The 23,226-nt window shown below is 50.2% G+C and overlaps 8 protein-coding genes across 8 annotated transcripts; 4 read left to right on the top strand and 4 right to left on the bottom strand.

The window, feature by feature from the left end:
* Positions 1 to 2,106: 2,106 nt before the first annotated feature.
* Positions 2,107 to 3,972, bottom strand: K460DRAFT_303387 (feruloyl esteras-like protein B). Its single transcript, XM_040929941.1, has 2 exons — positions 3,372 to 3,972; positions 2,107 to 3,319 (listed from the first exon to the last, which is right to left on the bottom strand). The coding sequence occupies exons 1-2, from the start codon at positions 3,911 to 3,913 to the stop codon at positions 2,209 to 2,211; spliced, it is 1,653 nt and encodes a 550-aa protein (XP_040793875.1). The 5' UTR covers positions 3,914 to 3,972; the 3' UTR covers positions 2,107 to 2,208.
* A 1,358-nt stretch (positions 3,973 to 5,330) lies between these two features.
* On the top strand, positions 5,331 to 7,477 carry K460DRAFT_412892 (GMC oxidoreductase; the record flags this gene model as incomplete). Its single annotated transcript, XM_040937567.1, has 6 exons — positions 5,331 to 5,517; positions 5,566 to 5,852; positions 5,907 to 6,033; positions 6,085 to 6,531; positions 6,589 to 7,352; positions 7,439 to 7,477. The coding sequence occupies 6 exons, from the start codon at positions 5,331 to 5,333 to the stop codon at positions 7,475 to 7,477; spliced, it is 1,851 nt and encodes a 616-aa protein (XP_040793876.1).
* Positions 7,478 to 8,247: 770 nt separating this feature from the next.
* Positions 8,248 to 9,669, bottom strand: K460DRAFT_373348 (uncharacterized protein; the record flags this gene model as incomplete). The annotated part of the gene is made up of 3 exons (XM_040934574.1): positions 8,248 to 9,387; positions 9,442 to 9,488; positions 9,654 to 9,669. 3 exons carry the CDS (start codon positions 9,667 to 9,669, stop codon positions 8,248 to 8,250), a joined length of 1,203 nt encoding a protein of 400 aa, XP_040793877.1.
* A 917-nt stretch (positions 9,670 to 10,586) lies between these two features.
* On the top strand, positions 10,587 to 12,133 carry K460DRAFT_31462 (uncharacterized protein). The gene is made up of 3 exons (XM_040930286.1): positions 10,587 to 10,874; positions 10,929 to 11,370; positions 11,422 to 12,133. Exons 1-3 carry the CDS (start codon positions 10,792 to 10,794, stop codon positions 11,911 to 11,913), a joined length of 1,017 nt encoding a protein of 338 aa, XP_040793878.1. The 5' UTR covers positions 10,587 to 10,791; the 3' UTR covers positions 11,914 to 12,133.
* A 620-nt stretch (positions 12,134 to 12,753) lies between these two features.
* K460DRAFT_373350 (uncharacterized protein) lies at positions 12,754 to 13,825 on the top strand (the record flags this gene model as incomplete). Its single annotated transcript, XM_040934575.1, has 4 exons — positions 12,754 to 12,767; positions 12,907 to 12,961; positions 13,174 to 13,279; positions 13,398 to 13,825. 4 exons carry the CDS (start codon positions 12,754 to 12,756, stop codon positions 13,823 to 13,825), a joined length of 603 nt encoding a protein of 200 aa, XP_040793879.1.
* A 670-nt stretch (positions 13,826 to 14,495) lies between these two features.
* Positions 14,496 to 17,885, bottom strand: K460DRAFT_401345 (Pkinase-domain-containing protein; the record flags this gene model as incomplete). Its single annotated transcript, XM_040936410.1, has 3 exons — positions 14,496 to 16,123; positions 16,178 to 16,472; positions 16,524 to 17,885. 3 exons carry the CDS (start codon positions 17,883 to 17,885, stop codon positions 14,496 to 14,498), a joined length of 3,285 nt encoding a protein of 1,094 aa, XP_040793880.1.
* A 2,191-nt stretch (positions 17,886 to 20,076) lies between these two features.
* Positions 20,077 to 21,925, bottom strand: K460DRAFT_269193 (uncharacterized protein; the record flags this gene model as incomplete). The annotated part of the gene is made up of 5 exons (XM_040927547.1): positions 20,077 to 20,169; positions 20,223 to 20,866; positions 20,919 to 21,418; positions 21,467 to 21,656; positions 21,706 to 21,925. The coding sequence occupies 5 exons, from the start codon at positions 21,923 to 21,925 to the stop codon at positions 20,077 to 20,079; spliced, it is 1,647 nt and encodes a 548-aa protein (XP_040793881.1).
* K460DRAFT_382771 (uncharacterized protein) lies at positions 21,854 to 23,129 on the top strand. The gene is made up of 3 exons (XM_040935426.1): positions 21,854 to 21,957; positions 22,347 to 22,442; positions 22,521 to 23,129. Exons 1-3 carry the CDS (start codon positions 21,924 to 21,926, stop codon positions 22,880 to 22,882), a joined length of 492 nt encoding a protein of 163 aa, XP_040793882.1. The 5' UTR covers positions 21,854 to 21,923; the 3' UTR covers positions 22,883 to 23,129.
* Positions 23,130 to 23,226: the final 97 nt, after the last annotated feature.

Raw genomic sequence — 23,226 nt, forward strand, 5'->3', positions numbered from 1 at the left:
TTTTTGCTATTTTTTTACACTTTGTAAATGAACGCTAGGAACATTACTATTTATACTTAACTCTTACCCCCTTAAAAGCAAGTTTTAAACTTAGTTTTTTTTTTATTTTTTTTATTTTTTTTATTAGCAAGCTTTATAATAGTGTTTTACTGCTTTTAAATTATATTTTAGTACTTTTATTTAAGTATAAAAATTAATATTTTGTATTTAAATTAATAAATTTTTATAATTTTTTTACTATTAACGTAGGCTTTAAGCTTGCTAGTAGCATTATACTACTTAATTTTAATATTAGCAATACTAGTTGTATATATTAATTTAAATAACTCTTTTAGCTTTAAGTTATTAATGCGTAGTCTAGATATATACTAGCAGATTTTAGTAGCAGTAATAGCAATAATAATTAAATTGCTGCTAGTATAGAAAATTGCAGAGCAAAGGCTTAAAAACAATAGCTACTACTATAATAATTTATTTAAAATAATAATATAATAATTATTAAAAGTAGATATATTGTTGCGATAGACAATAGTAATAAACAATAGTAATAAATAATAGTAATAGACAATAGTAATAGATAGTTAGTAAAAATATAAATAAATAATATTTTTTAAATAAAGTAGCTGCTTAGCTGAAGATTTATAGCTTTTTAAAATATTTTTTAAAAAATTTAATAATAATAGCAATAGTACTAGCAATAACGGCGTTAACAATAATTATAATTATTATATTATAAATTACCTTACTAAGCTTAGTTTAAGGTAAAATTTTAGTAGTACTTTTAATAAGTAAATTTTTTTAAAAATAAGCTAGCTTTAGAAGCTTAGTGCTAGTCTGCTAAGCTTTAATTAAATTAAAGCTTTTATATTAACTTACTAATAATTAATAAAAACTAGTATTTTTGTGCAAACTTTTATTACACTTTTTTATATAATTATTAGTAGAAAAGTTTACTAGCTTTTAAGTAGCTTACTTTCTATATAATACCTATTTGTAATATATTAAAACTATATAATTAAACTTAGCTATATAATTAACTGAATTATTAAGGTTTTTAGAGCTGTAGAAGTTTTTCCTTAATAGGCTACAATATTTGAATTTAACTACAATTGTATAGCTGCAACAGCAGCTCAAGCCTCTATTTAAAAATATAGAGCTTTTTAAACTATAGTAGTAATTAGTAAAGCTAGTTATTAAAAGCAAGTTATAATTTAGCAGTTTATAAAGCAATAGATTTAATAGTACTAGTGCTAGTATTAGTAGTAGTTTAGAAAATTGCAAGGTGTAGGCAACAGAACAGCTTGTTTAAAACAAGAATATAGCAGTTATTAAAAATAAATATTATAGTTTTGCGGTCAACAATAAACAATAAATAGTAATAATAGTAGTAAATAAAAAATATAAACAATATTTTTTAAATAAAGTAGCTGCTTGCCTAAAGAGTTGTAGCCTTTTAAAATACTTTTTAAAAAGCTTAATAATAATAATAATAATAATAATAATAATAACTTATAGTTGTATTTTTACTAAGCTTAGCTTAAGGCAGAGTTAATAGTAGTACTTTTAATAAAGCTAGACTATTAAAGAATAAAAGCTAGTTCTTAAAATAGCGTTAGCATACTAAGCTTTTAGCTAGGCTATTATACTTATTAAGCTTAAGTATTAACTATTTATAATAAATAAAACTAGTATTTCTATGTATATTTATATTTTATTACGCTTTTTGTATATTTTTCTTTACTAGTAGAAGGGATTTACTAGTTTGTACTATTTGTGTCTATTTTATAATACTCTATTTTATTGTCTATATAAAACTCTATAAAAAAAATTATAAATATAATTTAAATTTTAATAAAATTTTAGCAAAGTGCGCAGCTTGCTTAGGCACGCAGCTTGCCTGTATAATATATTATAACTAATTTAACTAGGCAACTAGCTTAACTTTGTAGTACATTGTTAAATTTTAGTAAAATTTTGGTAAAGTACACAGCTTGCCTAAGCACGTAGCTTGCTTGTATAATATATTACTATATTATATAATCTGCTCTAGCGTTAACTTTACTTTTATTTATAGAAATAAAATTAGTAGTAGCTTAACTAGGGCGTAGGCGCTTTAAAGTCCTCTTATTAGAACTATATAATAGGCAAGAAGCCTTTAAATTAACCTTTGCCTCTTGTTACTATTAAGCTTATTGCGTCCGCCTAATCCTACGGATCTATACATTCCCAACTCCCAACAACATCTGGATTACCCTGACCCTTGTACTGATTACGCTTCGGGTACTTGCAGTGGGCGCGCTGGAAAGCAATGCCAAGTGTCCGAGTGTTGTTGACCCATTTCGTGCCAATGAGCGTCTCAGGCGCATTACCATTCTCTACCCAATCGACCATGGCCATGAGGATGTTCTCACTGGGCTTGTAGCTATTGCTCTCTGCAGAACTCTGACCAATAGCATGCGCTCCGTCTCCTCCACTGCAATGCCCGGTGCCGCTGACTGTAAAGTAACGGTAAAAAGAATCGAGCTCTGCCGACGAAAGGCCCATAGTAGAACTAACATGCTCATAGTATCTGGGAGAATTCTCCGACGAAATGAGATAATCGGCGCCTCCGTGCCAATGGATAATTTTAGTTCCACGGTTCCTCACACCGCTTAGGTCGCCCTTCCAAGTCTGGATATTGAACGGATTTATGCGTTCAGCGTTTTCAAAGTCGGTCGAACCTATCGCTTTTGGGTCCCAGGTTGGGTCGTTGTAGATGGCGTAGCGGAACCAGTCCGCTGTGTAGACGAAGGGAACCCCGTTAAAGAAGGTGCTGGTAGCGGTGATCTCGGCGCCGGGTTGTAAGCGTGGATACACAAGATCCCCGTTATCGTCGAAAAGCGGTTGGTAGACAGCTTTGACCGTCTCGGCTTGGAGTGGGGTGAGACAATTAGTTGAGTTGCTACCTTCACAAACCAGGCCAGATGGATCATAGTTGCACTTCAGAGTGTACTCAATGACACCGTCTGTGAGGCCATCTAGTGCGTCGCATTGTTTTAAAACGTCAACGTGAACCCGGGCCCAAAGAGGTGGGCTAACAAAAGTTGGAGAACCAGGCGGACCAGTGAGACGATAAAAGTTCCCGCTCCAGGATGTCAAATTATTAAATGCAAAAGCTGGCGCGCCAGCAACAATGCCATCAAAGTCGTTAGGGAAGTCTTGTGCCGATTTAAAGCCCTGGCGTCCTCCAGTCGAGCATCCAAGATAGTACGACTTGTCGTGTGGTTTGTTATAGAAGTTCTGGGATATCTGCTTGCCCACGACAACGCCAGTATGGAGGCTGAATTCATCAGCTCAAGCTTAGCTCTATACATGACGATTGCAATACTTACGCCCTGTAAGCAAAATCCTGTACAACGTCTGAATTGTTGTAGAACGGCTTGCCACTCGTGCCGTTATGACCATTGTTGGTACCAACAGTCGAGAAGCCCAGGGCAGATGTATATGCCAAGTCCGCATACTTGATACAACCATTCAGTCCACCGTTCCCTACGGACAAGAACCGTCCCGTCCAGTTCGATGGTAGCCATGCTTCCATATTAAAGCCCGAGCGGTTCGATGTTGATACTGAGAGTGCGATACGACATATGTCAGCTGTGACTGCTATGAATGTTTGGGTACAGGACGGGTCGTTCTCAGCGAGACTGAGATTTGTGCCGGCGGCAACGAACTCTGAAAAATGGACAACGCTGCTTTCGACGGCGAGCTTAGATGCGACAGCGGCGCATTTCGAGCTAAAGCGATCTCGATTTGTGCTGTTGCCGTGACCATTATCTGGCGTGGTGTTATTCTCTCCACAGCTTGTGGGTGAAGAATTTGCGAGAACGAAAGATGCGCTCAAAACCGCAGTCCACAGTGGTTGTTTGAACCTCATCTTGATCTTTTCCCAACAGGATCGTGGATATGTAGTATGGTTCTGAGATCTTGGGCTTCCCCATCTCTTTAACTTAGTGGAAGATGAGCTAGCAGTCCTACGTAATTTTAGCGTTTACTCCACTTCGGGGCAAATAGATGATGGGGCCCGGGGCGTGCCGTCGAGGTTCCCGTTTTCCTTACAACAGACCAAACATCTCCACAAAAACACACCAACGACAAGGCTAGGAAGCCTCGCCGATGCATACATACAAACATACGTAAGCTATAAAACGCGCGTTTAGACGTTGTCCAACCACGCTATTGAGTCTCACACAATTGCCGGTGCCTGGAAGTAGCGGCGACGCGGAATCTTTACCGTAGTCGGACACTAATCCAGGCCCGGGCTACCGAAGGCTCTGCCGGCAGCGACCCTACGCGGGGCCGGAAGAAGAATGAAGACTGTTTAGTTTATCCCCCTCTTCACCTATTTTCAATATGGGTTGGCGGGTATCGATCGTGAGGCTGCCAATCGGTGTTGAGGGTCTGTTGCGTCATGCATCGGATCGTTGGCACCCATGCTTGAAGTTTAGCCGTACTTGAAAGAGCTACCTTCAGCCCTTCCCGCCGACGACAACCCCCTTAGCAGTGCTTGGAACTTGCCAGAGCGAAAAGAGAGCAAATCCTTCTTGATACTTCTGGCGTCAAGTCGTACGTGCGACCAATGTATGTTACGATCTGGATGGATTCGTTCTCCGCAGCTTCAGCTATAGTGGAGTAGTAGAGGGCAGTGTAATTCTTCTTTTAGGCACGGCGGACTTTGCGGGAACGTGTTAGCTTTCATGGCTCTTTATGAATTACCAAGACGCTGGAGACAGAAGCCGGCCTGAGCTGGAGTTCAGTCTGTGAGGCTCCGTATGGCTGTCATTTCTCCACAAAAGACGGTTCTAGCTAGAGTTTCGTTCCTTGAGTCAGGTGTTTCGTACTGGCTCCTTCGAACGAACAATCCTTAAGAAGTATGTGCTCCGCGGCCAATGCGGACAAGATAATCCTTGAGAAGGCTCAATCAAGGTTACTAAAGCTGAACGGGGAAAGGTAGAGCAAGAGAGAACACCACTGTTCGCACCTCTAGGTACCCGAAATCACCCTCCCTCGTCCTCATCGCGTCCTCCAGCAGCGCTTCAATAATGGATCCAAAGATTTGGAGAAATATCACTGAAATGACTTTTCTGCCGCCCCCAAATGCACGGCCATGCAAGCATGCCAGGGACCGTCACACCAGCCAATAAATGATAACCTCCATATTATCCTGCTATCCTGAGCATGTCATTCACATGGTGGCCTGCATGTCGCTTAGAAAATCACGGAGCTCTGCATGCCCATTTTCAAACTCTTGGTTTTCCTTTGCTGTCTCTGTCATTTGATTTCTAAACGCAAGAATGTTGCTACGACTTGCTCTCAACCTATGCTTCGCTATTGGCGCAAAAGGCCACTTACATCTAGGACGCACCGCAAATGTAATTGAAGTTAGCCAGTTAAGTAACGGAACAGTGTACGATTTCATTGTTGCGGGTGGTGGAATCGCAGGGCTGACAGTCGCCGATCGATTGACTGAGAATCCCAATGGTATGCGACTGCTACCTTCAAACATGCAACAGCTAACCCAGAAATGAGTGACGGTTCTTGTCATCGAATATGGACCTTTCGATAAAAGAGAAGACGCTGTCATGGTTCCAGGCGCTTATTTCCCCGTACCTTATCTCTGGCTACCGTTAATGACTACCCCTCAACTAGCGCTTGGAGGCACATCATATGGCGTACCGTGTGGAAGGGTAGTTGGTGGAGGTTCTGTTGTTAATGCCATGTTCTTCCACAGATCGGACGCGAAGTTGTATGATGCTTGGGAGGAGCTCGGTGCGACAGGATGGTCTTGGACGGATCTACTCCCATACTTCAAGAAGGTATAGAACGGCTTAGGGCATGGCGAAGACATGTTCATGACTAACAAGGTTTAGAGCGAGACTTTTAACCCACCAAATGCGGAGTATGCAGCCCAGCACAACATTACGTGGGACGAGTCGTTGCATGGTTTTGATGGACCTGTACAGGCGAGCTATGCGCCATATGACTACGCTGGAAGCGGTGAGTTCTCTCCTTTAATTGTGTGGTAGCGCCAATTCTTATAACACACAGAAAATTTCTACAACGGTGTCGTTAGTCTCGGTATTCAACCAGCGAAGGACCCCAACAACGGTCATGCTCAGGGCATTTTCCGTCTTCTACGTTCTGTCAACCCAAAAACGCAAACACGCTCATCAGCCCGCGTTCGTTACGACCGAGATGCGTCAAGGCCTAATTACCACATCCTTCCTAGTACAGCTGTGTCACGCGTTCTTTTCGAAGGTACTACTGCGACCGGTGTCGAATACGTGGCCACCTCAAATGGAAGTAAGAGCACCGTTCAAGCCAGTAAGGAGGTTATAGTAGCTGCAGGAAGTGTCCACACACCTCAGATCCTACAGTTGTCTGGCTTAGGCGACGCGGCACAGCTCAAAACTCTCGACATAAAGACCGTCTCGGACCTGCAAGGCGTAGGCCAGAACCTGCAAGACCATCTCGTGCTGAAAGTGAACTATAATTGTATGGATCTGATCTTCTGAAAGCAACACTATAGGTACATGCTAACCAGGATCATAGATACGTCAAACCACTTCCCTAATGGCGGCTCTCTCCAGTCAAACACTACCTACGCCAACGAACAGCGCAAACTATACGACGGCGGCAACCCCAGCGCTTACGACCTCACCGGCACAACAGGGAACCTGATCGTCCAGCTCCCCCTCTCAAATTGGACAACTCGTTCCACCTCCATCGCCACACTCGCTAGACGTTTCGATCCCGCCGCACTCCTCGGCGCCAGTTCCCCGGAAAGCGTACTCCGCGGCCTGGAAAAGCAACGCTCCATCATGATCCGCGACATAAACCGCGAAGCCGTTGGCGGGTTATCCTGGAACACGGGACCGGAGACCAGTATTTATATGACACGCCCGTTCAGTCGCGGGTCTGTCAAAATAAACTCGACTAGTATCTTTGACGCACCACTGATTGACTTCGGCGCTCTAACAGATGCCACGGATTTAGACATCCTATACGCTATCTACATGAAGAATCGCGATATCATGTCGACGCCTGACATAGCTGTCCTCGGACCCATTGAAGTTACTCCCGCGCCAGGCCTCGAAGATGAAGTGGCGATCAAGGAGGAGCTCATAAGAGCGCTGGCGCCAAGTAATGCACACCAGTGCTGCACAGCTGCGATGATGGCGCAAGAAGACGGCGGTGTAGTTGACGCCCAAAACAGGGTGTATGGGACAGACCGGCTAAGTGTTGTGGATGCCAGTGTGTGGCCGCTTATTGTGAGTGGAGGACCGCAGGCCAGCGTTTATGCTGGGGCTGAGAAGGTGTGTCTTTTCTTTTTCTGTTATCGCTCTGCGCGTATGAAACTAAGTGAGTGAGTCTACTACTGAATGCTGACTATGGTTAATAGGCTGCAGACCTGGTTAAAAACCGGTATGGATTACTGTAATGTTCCACGACAGCCAATACTGAGTTTAATACGCTTCTATGGATACTATAGCTTTTCGCAAAAGCAAGCTAGGGATAAGAATTAATATTTTAGGATTTTAGTGCTGAAGATGCTAGGATTACAGAATTTGGTTCTTGAACATATTAATTAACTTGTCGCGTGCTATTATTATACAAGTGCAATATAATTACAGCTCTCTAGGGAAAGACTTTTTGTTTCTGAATTCAGCGCTTTGTGTCGGGAAATAAAGTCTCCACAATAGCACAAAGCTTGTCTTGATAGCCCCTCTTCATAGGTAACTTTCGATCAAGTAGTAAGACAATGGGTCCGGATGCGGTGAAGTTGCTACGCCATAGGTACTTACGCCAACTCGCCTCGTACGGCACGAATTGCAAGCCATCCGAGCTTCACGTTTTCTCATCGGAGGCTCACCACTCGACTCGCGAATATCGTGCGTACCTGCAGCTGCAGATTGTCGGCGTGTAGGTATCATAGCGAGTACAAAGGATGAAAACGTTTGTGGGAGGGTGGAGCTTGTGTATAGAGACCTAGACTTAGTGAAGATATATAGGTCCCAATCTACTACGTCGGATTAGCCCAGGTTGATATTGGATTCATCAACCGTTTTCCCAGTCCGAGGTCTCTATCTGAGGGTGGCGTTTTGACGCCGCCAACACGATGAATTAGGCACATTTAGCAAAGAGCATTCGGGCCTAATCGGCAATTGTTTCCACATCTTCCTGAGAGAGTGGTTTGATGGCGAGGAATATCTAGTCGTCGGACGACATTTCCACATCTTGGCCCTTCTTTGCTTCTTCTTTCGCTGCTGTGTCTCCTCTCGTGACGGCTTTTTCAGTGGACGCCGCCTCGCTCTTCTCGCCGCTATCCGGCACGTTCTCGCCCTGTGCGTCTCCTTTCACAGGCGCCGCTGGTCCAGGACTTTTGCAGGCTTGTACTACACTCGGTCTGCCAATCGCACCCTCGATGTCGAGACCGCCACCCTGTTTCTGTAGCCCAGTATCTTCCAGGCCAATTATCTCAGGACCTCTTGCATGCGGTACTTCCTCCTGTCCTTCGACTGTTTCAATAATGGTACCTCCGCCCTCCAATTCGCCAAACGTGGTCCGCGTGGGGCTCGTATTTAGGGAATGCGGATTGTTGAGTACGATACCGGCCTCTTGTTCCTGGCGCAGAAGCTCGCCTTGTGTGACTGGGCCCGTAGAAGGCAGCGTCTCGCCATCTGGATGTGACGAGGCGATTTGGGCCGACTCTGGTCGCGAGGTTCCGGCCAGCATACCCACGGTTACAGTTTCAATTCGGCCAGCGCCATTGGGCCCATCGACCATTTCTGTACTCTCGGATATCAACTCATTCTGGCCGCGGTTCTGGAGCCATGGTATCGGGGTGAGTAATGCGCCGCCGAGCGATTCATCAGAGCCAAGTGCTGTCGTCTGAGGTGCACTGGTAGATGTTGTGCCATTGAGTAGACCGCCAGCAGTGGGTAGTACGGCTTGGGGAATGGGAAATATTGTGAGTGGTGAGGACACGGAGACGACGCGATCGAGAGCGCGGAGGTATGGCGGCAGATAGCTATACCTCTTCTTTGGCTCTAGTACTAGCTCAGCTAGCCGTTGAATGGTATGCGGTGGATGTTTCGCAAAGTTTTTGGAAAGAGTATTTCGAATGGAAGCGTAGAAGGTGGTGATGTCTTGGGGGACGGTGTGCGACTCGGAGGGCGTGGAGAAGGCGGGGACGGGCGGTCGTGGCGGGGTCGCAGGCGGTGCATTCTCCTTGTCAGTGGTATGCGACTCTTGACTTGATATGGCATTGGACGTCTGGGGCCGCGAAGGTAGCTCAGAGTGGGCTGGTGGAGCAGCGTCTGCGGGCGGAGTTGGGAAGTCGCTGACAATCTACACAACGTTTAGTTGTTGTGGATGAGTGATTGAGACGGACGGGCGCATTACCTCATCCAGGCGATGCAGAATAAAGTCCAGTGTCTTGGGCCATTCAGCTCTGTATTGGCGCGCATTAGAAGCTGTCGCAGCTGAGGGGGGTAACGTGTAGAGGGGCACCCACGAGTCCAAGGATCCGTCGTCGGCGGCCTTCTGGAGGACCTGTGCTGGAGACAGTTGTTAGCATGGACGACGCTTCTTGAGGCAGGGTTACGGAGGCATACCTGGTATAGACGTCATGCCTGCCCGCGTGTAGTAACACCGGGGCTCGCGATGGGTGAGAAGGTAGGAGAGTGGAGCAAACGCGAGCTTGCGACTGCGCCACAGCGACGGAGCTAGCCGGCCTGCAAAGATATATTTACACGAGGCTGACCAATGGCACGGGGTGGATGGCGCCACTGCGCAGCTCAGTGGGAGCGGCTGGGGCTGGGGCTGGGGCTGGGGCTCAGCGGGCAGGCGCTTGAGAAGGAAAAGGAAGGAGCAGGCGCCAAGACGATGCGCGTCTGAAGGGCTTCGATGGATGTTCCCGTTTGGAGCTGAAAAGCAGTCGGCCGCAGTTTGGCTCCTTTTGCTCTCGACTCGATCCTTTTTCTCGACTCGAGCGAGACTGAAGCTGTCTCTGTCTCTGTCTCTGTCTCTGTCGTAAACAGCCGCGAGCCGTGGGGTCCACCTGCACCAAACCAGACCACCAACAAGACCCTTCCCATTCCCATTCTGTCGTCTCCACACAGCTCCCGGGGGGCTAACAGCGCTACTTGCCCTCAGCAACGCAGCGCAGCGCAGCCTGTCCATCTCCATCTACGTCTTTGTCTCCATTATTCTCCTGTCCTCTTGTTCCCCTCCCGCCACTACTTCCTTCTGCCGCTCGCTCACGTCAACACTCTTTACCGCCTAACAATCGCCCACCTGTTTCGCTCCGTCGTCGTCTCCCACAGGCCAAGGCGCTTCTAGTTTCAGCATCGCGCGACCACTTGCGCATCGTCCCCCCCAGCTGTCTCGCTGCTTCACACCCGTCTCAGCTGTGCCTCCAGCCCTGTCCTGCCCTGTCCTGCCAATCGCCCGCACGACACGTCGCCCACAGGTCGCCCGCCGTCTGCGCCCCCATCGCAACCAACCACCACCGAACCCCTCTATATCCACCTGCTTCAGCCGCCTCTCGCGGCTGATACTTCTGCCAAAATTTCTCACCACGAGGCACGGGCATCCCTTCTGGGAGGTCAACCGCTCGACCGAAACTACACGCCCTATACCAACTACCAGCCAACCTTCCAGCAACCGCGCGTCGACACCCAGCCTGGGGGATACCACCACCGCGAAGGCTTCCCCACAACCCTCCCGCCGCCCGTTCCACGCCCGCCCAGGATGTATATTCCCAACACCAAGTGGACATGGGCCTTCATGTTGACGGCCATTGGGCAGATCGTCATTGCGCTCGCATTGGAATCGTACGTCGATGGGTGCACACACACGACTATGCACTGGGGCTAACGACTGCGTAGATTTGTTTTTGGCAAGTTCCGTAGCGAACTGCACTTCGCCGCCGATGGTGTCAAAAACGAGGCCCGCACTATCCCCACCTACCTCGCCGTCTTCATGTTCGGCTACATCTACCAGCTGTTCCTCGTGTGGGATGCGCTGCGGCTGAAGAACACGATTCAAGTCATTGGACTCGTCATGTACAATGTCGGCATTCTCGTCTATGCCGCTATTCAGTTTGACCAGATCAAGGACGCGGCCGACGCCTTGAATGCGGCTCACTTTATCCCCAAAGACTTCTGGGTTAACGTCAAGCCCATGCTGATCGCCCTGCCCATTCTGATGGCTGTTGCTACGGTCATCTTCGCCTTTGAGGCGTGGAAGCTGTACGATGAATTTGCCTGGACCATCTACAAGCGTATCAGTGCTGACACGCGCTTGAAGCGGAGATATCTGACATATCAGGTACGGAACGCTACATTGGCTTCTAGCTATAAGTCACTAACCGTGGCCTAGATTTACATTGCACTCCTAAAGTTCGACTTCTTCTTCTTCCTCGCCTTCACCGTCCAGTTCCTTGTCGTTGTCGAGAACACCAAGACCGTCGAACTCGCCCTCACCGCTACCGCACTCGTCATCACCTTCTTCCTCCTCTTCCTTGCTGCCTGGTGGGTGCGCCGCGAGTCCATTGTAGGCATGATCGTCATCATTTTCGTCTACTTCGTCGCGCTCGCCTACTTCCTGTTCAAGCTCATCCGGATGTATGTGGCCGACCTCGCTCGCCAAGAAGACTACAAGCCCGCACGCAAGTCATTGACCGCTTTTGCTGTTCTTACCATCATGTTGCTTCTATGCACGATTGTCGTCGCATGCCTTTGCACACACAACTTCAACAAGGGCCTCAAGCCACACGTAAACGACAGTCTGGTACAGACAGACAAGCAGTACAACACAGAGATGCCGTCATTAAGTGGACCTCAACCTTCACAGCGGATGGAGATTGATTAGTATGCCATCTTAGCTGTTATTTCTTCCAAATTTACGACATGACTTGCTTTGGATACCTGCGTTATGCGAGCATCGCTCCGATCAGTCGGACCGGACCGACACATCTGGCGTTCTGATATCTGCGAGATATCCATTTTGGGGCTTTTTTGGAGAGGGAAATCTGGAAGGAGTGACTGGACCGGCACAGGAAAACCATTGGAAGCTGAGCTGACCTTCCCTTTGATGGCGAAACTATATCACAACGCACTCTTTTCTTTTGTATCCTCCATCTAACGGCCACACTGTACAACAAAACGGTTGGTCCTTGGTTTCTTTTTGTATTTAAGTGGTCTGCTCATACTATACCCCCCCATCATGACAGGCCAGCGCAGAATTGATCTGGGCTATGGAAACCCTACTATTATTACATGTCGTTCCTGCAATCCCAATGTAATGTGCCATGACTCCTAGACAATGCAATACATGCTATCGCAAGCTTATTGTACACCGTATAAAATCAAGCTCTTGCGTCAAGCTCAGACAAATCCTCGACTATACCCACCTGCAAGACCATAGCTTTCCCCCCTTCCATTATTAGGTTAGGTCAGGGGGCCGCACACACATGTTGATGGTGATCGAAACGATACGCGATCGGCACGCGTGCGCCCAAGCCATGCGCCAGGGTCCACATGCACCTACATCATCGGCTCGGCTGCTGCAAGCTTTGGAAAAGCTAAGGAGCTTTCCATTCCTCTTCACATATTCACGTACAACCCCTTTACTCTCCACCCTGCAAACGCCCTGTAGCGAGTTCCTTTGCATTACATTGCATAGCTAACTGCTTTTCAAGCATTACTTACGATGGCGTTTCGCTGGTGAGTGCTCAGAGTTTTTATCCGTTTACCTGTGAGGGTTCGTGGGGGTTGCGATTGAATATGTCCCAGCAAAGTAACGAGGCGGACTTGGAAAAAACATAGGAAAGCTAGATGCAGAAAGCTAACAGAGTTATGCAAGGTACCAAGCGAAGCTCAAGACAGCGCCGCTGCTTACGCAGAGTATCACCACGGCGGTACGAACACACTTCTACTTTCACTCGTACTTCTGATGCTACTTCGCACCTTCCAAAATCGCGTAGGGGTATACCACTACAACGTTTGTTGAGATGCGCATGTCCCTGGCGACGGAAATACAGGAACATCATCGTCGTCGTGTCGAATGAGCGTGACGGAGCGCAATACGTGCTTTTGGAAGGAACGATTGGCTGATAGGTGTGGTGTTCAGGTCCTCTTCGCAACGGGCGATGTAATGGCACAACAGGGCGTAGAAAGGCGAGGCGTGGAGAAACACGATTTGAAGCGCACGGGGCGAATGGCTGCGTATGGCGGAGGTACGTCTATACGGCTACATGGCTACCTACCAGTTCCCTTCCTTCTTCAACCCCGTAGCCAACGGGACATCAAAAGAACCGTGCGGATGCTAACAACGCAATCTTTTTCGGCACACAGTCATCTTCGGTCCCGCAGCAACCAAATGGTATGAAATCCTCGTCCGCCATATCAACCTCAAGTCGCACAACACCACCATCCTCGCCCGCGTCGCAGCCGACCAATTCGTCTTTGCGCCCGTCAACATGGGTCTTTTCCTCTCCAGTATGGCCTACCTGGAAGGCGCGTCTCCAACCCAACGTCTCAAAGACGCTTACCTGCCTGGATACCAGAAGAACCTCATGCTGTGGCCGTGGATTCAGTTTACCAACTTCAAATATGTGCCGGCGGAGATGAGGGTGCTTGTTGTTAATGTGGTTAGTTTGGGATGGAATTGCTATTTGAGTTATCTGAATTCCGGGGGTGGCAAGGGCAATGTGGAGAAGATGGTGGAGAAGGTGGGAGGACGGGAGAATGGACAGGAGGGCGGAGAGTTGCCCCCTTCGTAGAGGATGGTACGGTAATGGCATTCAAGGAGGAGAAAGCTGGTGATGTACCCTTCGCAACAACATCATCATCATCATCATCATTGCACTAGTAAGATAGGTATAACTTGATATACAGATACAGGAAACCGATCCATTCCGTTCAACTTTGTAGCCTCTTCAGCTCGTTAGAGTTGGAGTTTGACTTCCTCGAGCGTATTATACCTACAGTAGTTACAACTTAGACAACTAAAAGGCAATCTAGCCATTCCTTTGCCCCCACCCCCTTCTCTGTTTCTACCCAGAGCAAAATGTAGGAAGAAAAGTGGTAATAAGAGTAGCAATTAGAGGGCAGTCATGATTGATGGCCCAGGGGAAAAAACGCCTCCTAATGCAGATTGCAGATATTACTTCAGCTGTGCTCGCTTGCTGATGAGGAAAGAAAAAAAAACACGAGGGGAGAGAAAGAAAAGGACAACAACGCATGTGCTTGATATGGTATCCAGCGAACGCAATCAAGGAAAACAGAAATGTTGCTCCTTCTCAAAGCAAAGGCTAAGCTCGCTCCAAAAACTGCGCAACCTGGAACGTTTTTGTACTCGGGGCTCTTCTACTCGATGGCCACTGAATCTCACAAATCGACCCCAACGATGATCCAAGAATCCCACCTCTTCCGCTTTAGCGGCGAGCCGCACTACCGGCCCCCAGTCCTCTGCCTGCCCATGCGTCTGAAAAAGTCCATGACCTTCTTTGAGCTCCCTGAACTGCCCTTGTTTCCACTCTGCTCATCGTACGCATCAGCAAACTTCCTACTCTTCTGGAGAACGCCCTTTCTTTGCTGCTGCTGTGGCGACTCGTCCCCGCCCATACCCTGTGGATACGCGCTACGTTGTGGCCCTAATGACTGCGACTGCGACGACGGTCCAGGTGCAAAGGTCTCACTGACCTCGGAGTTGTTCGGGTGCTGTCTGTACGACCGATTTTGCATGCTCGGATGGGGGTCCCGAGGATTAGGGAACTTCTCGTCTCCAATCGGAGCCTGGTTGCCGTAGGCCTCAAATTGCGTTCGATCTGCGGGGGCGGATGACGGTCCAGCAGCATTCGTATTCGCGTTCCTTATCCTGCTACTACTATCGTGCTGACCATCATAGAAGCCAGGGATATTGCTGCCCGTGGTACTCTGACTAGGAGACCTGCTCTCCGCGCCGCGTCCAAATGCCCCACCAGGCTTGGACCCAGCTCTAGGGCGGGCATTGGAGCCGCGGCGTTCGCTGTGAGAGGTTGCGGGCATACTGTCTCGTTGGGAGGTAAATGTCTTTGAGAGAGAGGATGGAAGGAGCGAGAATCTACGGGATGGTTTCGATTCGCCAGAGTTATTGGTGTTCTTGCGCGAGAAGCCAAACGAAGTGCGGCGGCCGGATTCTGTACTCTGCCTGTGTGCTGATATAGGTTCATTGGATATGGGTCCTGGCATAGAGGTGGGAGGGTAGCTCTTTTGTTTCTTCTCCTCAGGATGATTCGCGTACGAGCTTTGCGATGTCAAAGACTCTTTGGGATCTTGGGTATACGAAGGTTGACGACCTGAGAACATGGATGTCATACGCCCAAGAGTCTCGGTAACTGTATTCGACCGCCTGTGGCCCTTGGCATGTGCGCCTGACGGTCCCAGCTGAATCGACTGCCCTCGTTGCGTGCTCGGCTGTCCAATGCTCGGCTGTGCGACACCAGAAGACTCTGCTTGAGCATATGGAGCCGAGATGGAGTACTGCTGGCCCTTTGGTTGTGAGAAGCGGCCCTCAGCATTAGTCTGAGCGACAGTTGCCACGGAGGGCATGCCGTAAGAGTTTCCTCGCGAAGGAAGTCTTGGGCCGAGCGTGCCACCCGTTGAAGGCCGCGCCGTGGTCACAGGGGCGGTACCAAAAGCTGAATAGTCGGAGACTGATCGTTGCGGTTCTCGTCCCGGTCGGGCTGGAGCAGCCGTACCAGTTCCACCAGCAGAGCGGCTTGGTCGGGCACTTGTGGACGATTGATAACCATCCGTGGGTGGAACCTGCGCCTCTTTTCCACGTGCTTGCGGTGTTTCGGTAGCAGGAGGTGAAGCCTCGCCTCGCACAGTCTGCGATTGAGGCGCGACATATTCGACCTGAACGGTTCGACGTTTGTTGTCGCGAGTGGTCTTGGCCTTCTCTGAAGGTGGCTGATTGATCTGTTCCTTTTTGGTAGTGAGACCGCCATGTGCAGGTGAAGCCGCTGCGTGCGGTTTTGCGGGTTCACGGACCGAAGCGCTCCGAGCGAGAGCCGGTTGTTGTTCGAATGTGTCTTCTAATGGTAGGTCAGAATTAGAGTGCAGGCAGATATGAGGACATGCATGCTTACTCGAGTAGACGGATCCTTGTTGAGCGTCGGTGGAGTTGGTGTTGCTTGATGTGATGAAGCCAACGACATGGGAGTAGTCAGCCAGCCAGCTATGGCGTGCGACCTCGAACAGATCCGCCCGCTTACGTGGGTCTGGTACGAGAATGCGTTTGAGGAGGTCTCTTGCGTGCGGTGTGACATATTCCGGGAACGTAAGTGGGGTCGATACGATATACTTGTAGAGTAGATTGATGTTGTCTCCCTCGGGATTGGCTGGGTCGTCGTCGAAGGGGAGATAGCCTGCCAACATGGCATACTGAGTAGCGTTAGTACTATTGCTTACCAAGAGAAGTAGACGGAGACTTACCAGAATGACACCACAGCTCCAGACGTCCACCTTACGGCCCGTGTACAGCGAATCACTAACCACCAGTTCGGGCGCAGCATAGCATGGACTTCCACAGCTGGTTTGCATTAGATCGCCGCGACGAGCGCCGTCGCTCCCCTCCATTCCCATGGATCTTATATAGTCCTTGTCGCCTAGTCGATACTCAATCTCTTCGCTAAGCTCGTCATGTGGGTCGAAGGTGTTGGCGAAGCCGAAGTCGGTAATGATGATGTTCTTGTTGCGGTCTAGCAGCAGATTCTCAAGCTTCAAGTCTCTATGCACAATGCCTTTTCTGTGTAGATAGCCAACGCCTGAAATGAGCTGAGAGAATAGTTTCCGTGCAGGGCCGTCCTTTAGATAGCGATGGTTGAGAATGTAGTCGAATAGTTCTCCGCCCGAGGCATACTCGAGAATAATGCCAATGTGACGTTCCGTCTCCACCATCTCGTGTAATCGAACAATATTGGGGTGGTCTAGCCCTCGCAGGATATGGATTTCGCGGTAGATCTTTTGAAGCCGGTTCGAGTTGCCGCCCAGTGTTTCTCTTCTTATGAGCTTGATGGCGACTTCGACACTGCTGTCTCTTTTCCAGCCCATCTTGACTTTGCCAAATTCACCCTCGCCCAGCGTCTGGCCTAGGATGTAGTTGCCAAACTTGGATCGCTTGGCCGAGTTTTCAGACTTGGAGTGGTCCTGTCTGCTCTTTCCGCCGCCTCGGCCGCCATCGTCGACGCCCTCACTGCCCACTAGACCGAGCCCTGTGATTGGGGTAAGGTCTGCGGCCGACGACGCGGGGATTCCTTCAGCTTGCCGCGCCTGCTCGCGGGCAATATCTTCCTGGGGGTCTGCGACTACGATTCGGTTTATGACGGTGCTCTCTTCGCGGGGGAGGTGGGTGCCTGTAGGTGGCTGGCCGACTGCCGTGGCAGACCGGCTGTGTCCCGGCTGCGATCTGCTTGAGCTTCCTTGCTGATGTGGGCTATCCTTCCCTCGGCGTCGGGATTGGGCTGCATTGGCGGCTGCACTCGCTGTATCGTCACGTACCCTATCGGCTTGCGACGAGCCCCCTGCTGTTGTGGATGGAGGTGGGGCGCGAGACGACGATGTCCTAGGCGGAGGCATAGGCCCGCTGCCCATGGAAGTGGCCGTGTTGTTCATGGCCGGGGAGGTTTGTGTCGACTGGGGTAGCGGCTGCGCGCGAGGCGTCGTGGGCGTGTTGGGAGACGCGCCATTACTGGGCCGTCGCGAAGGGCGGCGTGCGGAGCCTGGCGAGGCTGCCACGGGAGATTGTTGCTGGTAGTATTGCTGACCATGCGGCGGTTGCGATGCCACGGCGGCCATGCTCTGTGGTCGCGGCGGGAGAGGGCAGCGGCGGCGGCGGTGGTGTGGTGGTGCTGGCTCACGCAGGCGGGTGAGGTGGACTATGGCGCCCGGATTGCGTTGGCAATGTTTGTCCGAGTATCAGGGTTGGCGGCGTCGAGCTCTCTCTCTCTCTCTCTCGAATGGGAAATGGAACAGATGAGCATCAAGCAGTCGCGCCGGCCAAAGGGAGACTGCAGCAGTGAGATGGCGGTGAGAAGAGTCGAACAATTGGGCCGGGAGGGGGGGGCAAGATGGTGGGCGGCGCGCAAGAGAAGACTCGAGTGCGCGAGGCGGTTGCGGTGTGCGGCGGTGAAGGTGGTTTGTTGATCCGACAGCGCCTTCACATGCACTCGGTCGACGACTCACGCGTGGTGCAGCGAGGGTGGACGAAAGTGGAACGGCAGCCTCAGGCGGTGAGGGTCAGGCTGTCCGGCGCAGTGATTGTCGGTGATGTCGTCAAAAGGCAGGGCGGCCGCCTGTCTAAGCGTGGGCCGTCTTGGTCTTGGGGGCGCGATGGAGAGAGGTGGTTGACGGGTTTCTTGACGTGAGTGGAGAGGAGCAGAAGGCGCGGCTGAGCGAACGTGAGACGGTAATCTCGCCAAAGGCTGTGGCTTGGGGATAAGGGGAGAGGGCAGATGCACATCATTTGAGCGCGCGGCATAACACCCCCAGTCCGCCAAAGCACAACCACGGCCCACACACATACATACAGCACGCAGCACACAGCACAACACGGCACGGCACAGGGCAGGGCAGGGCGAGTCCAATTGCACACCACTAAGAATGACTGAATGAATGAATGAATAAATAAATAAATGCCGGCTTCTCCTCTCTTCTTTCTGTCCATCGGTGTCGGTCTGGCTGCTGGATTGTACCTGTGACTTGGGGGCGTCAGACTGCAGCAACCCGCAGGCGACCCCCTTTCACGATAGCCACACACACACACAAACCGTGTCGCCCTGGTAGCATAGGTAGTGTGTAGTGCAGTCCAAGTGGTTTCATGCCGCATCCAACCCGACGATGACAACGACAACGACGACGACGACATTTGCGCAAATTGCCCGTCATGCGCCCGCCCAGACCTGGCAGACGCCCGATATACACCAGCCGCCTGCCTCATCTTCAGTAATACCGCCCTCGCTATCGAATCTCCAGCGGCTCCTCCAATGTCGGCAAGTCACCCCTCTGCTTCTCATCCTAACCTCACGCGTCCCCCGTAGCTACCGACGCGTTCAACAAGGACAACAAGGACAACAAGGACAACACGACACACAAAACAACACAACACAACGCCACAACCTCGTCGCCAACCACCTCACCCCCAGCTCGTCTCAATTTTCTTCGCTCAGGGATGGCTAGGGGCCCGCGGCGCACAGAGCTTGTTTGCGACCACACACGCTGGTGGCGTCGAGCAAGGAGGGGCAAGCTTGAAGCGCCTGATGAAGCTTGACTTGAGGAACATGTTCGCCATGATGACTGACGCTCATCAACCAATGTCTCTCCCACCGTCCAAGGGAGCGACCCTGCATCCTCTCTCACTTGACTTAACTTTCCTCGGCAGCACATCCAATCAACACCTACCTGGCATGACTCGCAGCTTCCGTATTAACGCCTTTTTTTCTTTCTTGTTCTTTCTTCGAATAATAAACTACTTCTCTCTCTCTCTCTCTCTCATTGCCCAGCCGTGAATTCTTCCGCTTGGCTTATGACCTCGCAGCTTGGACCGCCCCCTTCATGTAGGTAACAGCTTCTTCCTCGGAGATTAGACGCTGGCGCTTTGATCGCCCTTGCCGTGCATGGTGTCACCCCGGGTCCACCTTCTCCTAGCGCTCTAACCTGCCGTTACTCGAGCCTTGCACCTTCCTCGCTTGTGCGTCCCTACCCTCAATCCATCCATGTCTAACCACTAGTTACTTCGGAACCACCCTGGAGAGGATTTGGTCAAGGGCCACTACGCATTGCCGTCACACGCTGCAAATCTCTGTCTTGTGCTTTTCCATTACTTGGTCGCCTTACGAAAAGGAACTGTCATCGTCTACCCCACTTACTCGAAAAGGGATGAATACAAAAGCGAGTAAGCAATAATCACACAATTTCATAGCCACGTCCATCGTTGCTTGCAATCCCACCCAACACCTCCAGACACCCTTCTTGGACGCAGCATGCTTCTTCACATCTTCACCTCATTCGGGAGACTAATCTCCAAAATGTCCACCCCCTTTTGGAGCTCACTCTTGCTCGGCATCTTCTTTCTCCTCATAAGCTGTAAGACGTTAGCGTATGGCTTGTATGCATTCTGCTCAGGCTATCAAGTACCTCTGCGCTTTGCGTCATGTATGGGTCCTTTTGCATAGACGCGACTGCCACAACCTCTTCTCCACTCGTGTAATAGGCGACGAACGAAGGCTCCTCTGGCTTGCCTTGGAGAACGACATCATCATATCCATTCATCGTGTTACCGCAGTAGCGTAACTGCGAACCGAGAGCTGACCAGAACACAGGAATGAATGGCTTTGGCTTCGATCCTGGGTTGTTGATCGAATTGGCCACTGAGCGGCCGGCGTTTTGTGCAACGTTCCAATGCTCGATGCGAACCGGCAAGCCATTGCCTCCAGGACCATGGTAGGGGTACGTCGCAATGTCTCCTATGGCGTAGACATCCTTCAAGCCCTCGACGGCGAACGACTCGTCCGTCCTCAATGAGCCGTCCTTTTCTAGCGTCACGCTCGGGTTATCTTTGAGGTATTCTGTTGCAGGCGAGACGCCAACACCCTCAATGACCACGTCGGCTTCAAGCGCTGTGCCGTCCTTGAGATGCACGGCGCCAACCTTTGAAGAATCGCTCTTCGATGGTGTTGCTTTGTCAACGCTTGCGCCCATCTTGAACTTGACGCCGTTCTTCTCGAGAAGACCACGGAAAATCTTGCCGACTTTCTTGCCCATCACCCTTTCCATTGGCTCTGTTGGATTATTAGCTATTTGTCTAAACACGGTGTGGTGAGACACATTTACCTTCTTCCATGCCAATGATATTGACATTGTTCTTCATACTTGCGAGGCAGTTGCCGACCTCCATACCGATGAAAGAACTGCCCACTACGACGATCTTCTTACCATTGTCGCCAACAGCCTTCAAGATGTTCTGCGCGTCTGGCAGGGTGCGTAGTAGGAATACGTTCCCCAAGTCTCCCTTCAGGCCTTCCAACGGCAGCCACCTTGGGGTACCGCCAGTCGCCAGCACCAGCTTCGAGTACTCGTACGTTTTGCCCGACTTGCTCGAGACCTTCTTGCCCGAGAAGTCAACGCTCTTAGCTTCATCCTCAATGATGTCGATAGATGCGTCCTTGTACCAATCCTTCTGTCTCCACGCTGCCTTGGACACGTCAGCCAACAAAGCCTTGGACAGTTTGGTTCGGTCAATGGGCTGGTAGCCTTCTTTCGAGATGACCGTAATCTTGCCCTGGTAGCCCCCGCCTCGGAGGCCCTCGACGGCGCCAAGGGTACCGGAACCACTATACTCTGTTAATCACCATCACAGCTAACCACCATTTGCAACATACCCTCCAATGACCAGGATGTGTTCGTTGCTCACTGGCGAGCACTTGACGTTCAAGGTTCTTCGGTTGGCCTTCAGTGTGTCCTCGTCGGTCCTGATGTATACGGCGCCATCCTTCTCGAACACGTCGTACTTGGAAATCGGATCAAGGGCTGGTGCGTCTTCAACATCCCCGGTTGAGACTTTGAAGCAAGCTGTGCAATGTTAGACTCGAGGCTCCTAGAGGGAGAGAAGTGGACCTACCGCCGTGCCAAGGGCATGTCAATCGACCGTCAGGTGTAAGTATGCCTTTCGCCAGTGGTGCTCCGTAATGCGTGCAGTTTGCTGATGTCGCATGTACCCGGTCTTGCGTCTTCAACAAAAGTACCTTGCCACCCTCAACACCCTCCACCTCGACTTCTTTCTTTTCCCCGTTCTTTAGATTCAAGGACGTCACGCCCTTGAGCTTAAACTCTTGGGCCATGGTTGCGTGTGTTGACGTGAATGTAGCTCTTTGTAAGCTACTTGTGGGACTAAATTGAAGCTTCAGCGAGGTTCGTAGAGGTCGAAAAGCGCGCAAGGATTGCATCAAAGCGTAGGACTGGGGAATGTGGATGAGTGTCGGTAGATGGCTTCACTGTACTTCACGATTGTTGCCAGCAAATGGAATGAGCGGGGTTGCGACTGCCGTCACTTTGCTATGCAAGCACGCTGATTTGCTGGAATCATGCATGACGACATGATCATGATTGGAAACGCGAAGAAACGCGTCTTGCCCTGCCTATCGATAACAGCTCTGACGTGTGTCTCCCTCACTCGGTATCCGCCAACTCCCGAATGATCTGTCCGCATCGCTCGCGCCGTATTGTCTAACCGCCTACCCGAGTGCTGTAAGTGGTGCTCAGCTCTACCTGTCCCTAAAAACGATGGAGCTTGCGCGCATTTGACTGGTTTAGAGATTCCATGCGTTCCCTTGTCAGCGACCTCAGGAGGCCGGCCAGGTAGACGTGTCTTCCTTCTCCGAGCTTACCATCGTCTTTTGCTATCCGCGCACTGGCGCACCTGGAGAACAATACCAGACGATTGGAACTCTATACCAGGAGCGAGAGGCTGCACTCCACAGGCTTGCAGCTTTCGCAATGAAATGGCCGAGCTACGCAGACTAGGTGTGAAGAACGTGTTCGGAGTGTCGACTCAAGATGCTTCGTATCAAGCAGAGGCTAAAGAGCGGTTGCACCTTCCCTACCAATTACTTTCAGATGGGAGACTGGAATTTGCAAAAGCGCTGAAGCTACCAACCCTTGAATGGAAAAACAAGACGCTGATCAAACGACTTGCTTTGGCTACCCAAAACGGCACGATTGTCAAGGTTTGGTACCCGGTCTTCCCTCCTGACACAAACGCGAGGGACGTGGTCGATTGGCTGGCGATGAAAAATTAGAGTACGCAGGTACCATTTCGTTCACCTGAAACAACCTTGTGGGCTCAGGAGTCAGGAACGAACCCTGGACCTCATGACTCGTCATCTACAGTACTCCACAACACCGTGCCCGGGTATGCTACTATGCGACCAAGAGTATCGCAACGTTGCGAAACCGTCAGATATCAAAACATCTCCAACTGTGCAGCTTTACAGCCTTTTCTGTACATCTCAATCGCTCTACTATTGCTTTTGATGCATGGGCGGCGCTGTCATTCTGTCTGGGGAAACTAATGCTTTTGCCGGGTTGGCGCGGTGTGACATTGGCTTACACGCTAAGGATCGTCAAACTGCCAGCCGAACGC

Source organism: Cucurbitaria berberidis (genome assembly GCF_010015615.1).
Source record: "Cucurbitaria berberidis CBS 394.84 unplaced genomic scaffold K460scaffold_1, whole genome shotgun sequence".
NCBI lineage: Eukaryota > Fungi > Ascomycota > Dothideomycetes > Pleosporales > Cucurbitariaceae > Cucurbitaria > Cucurbitaria berberidis.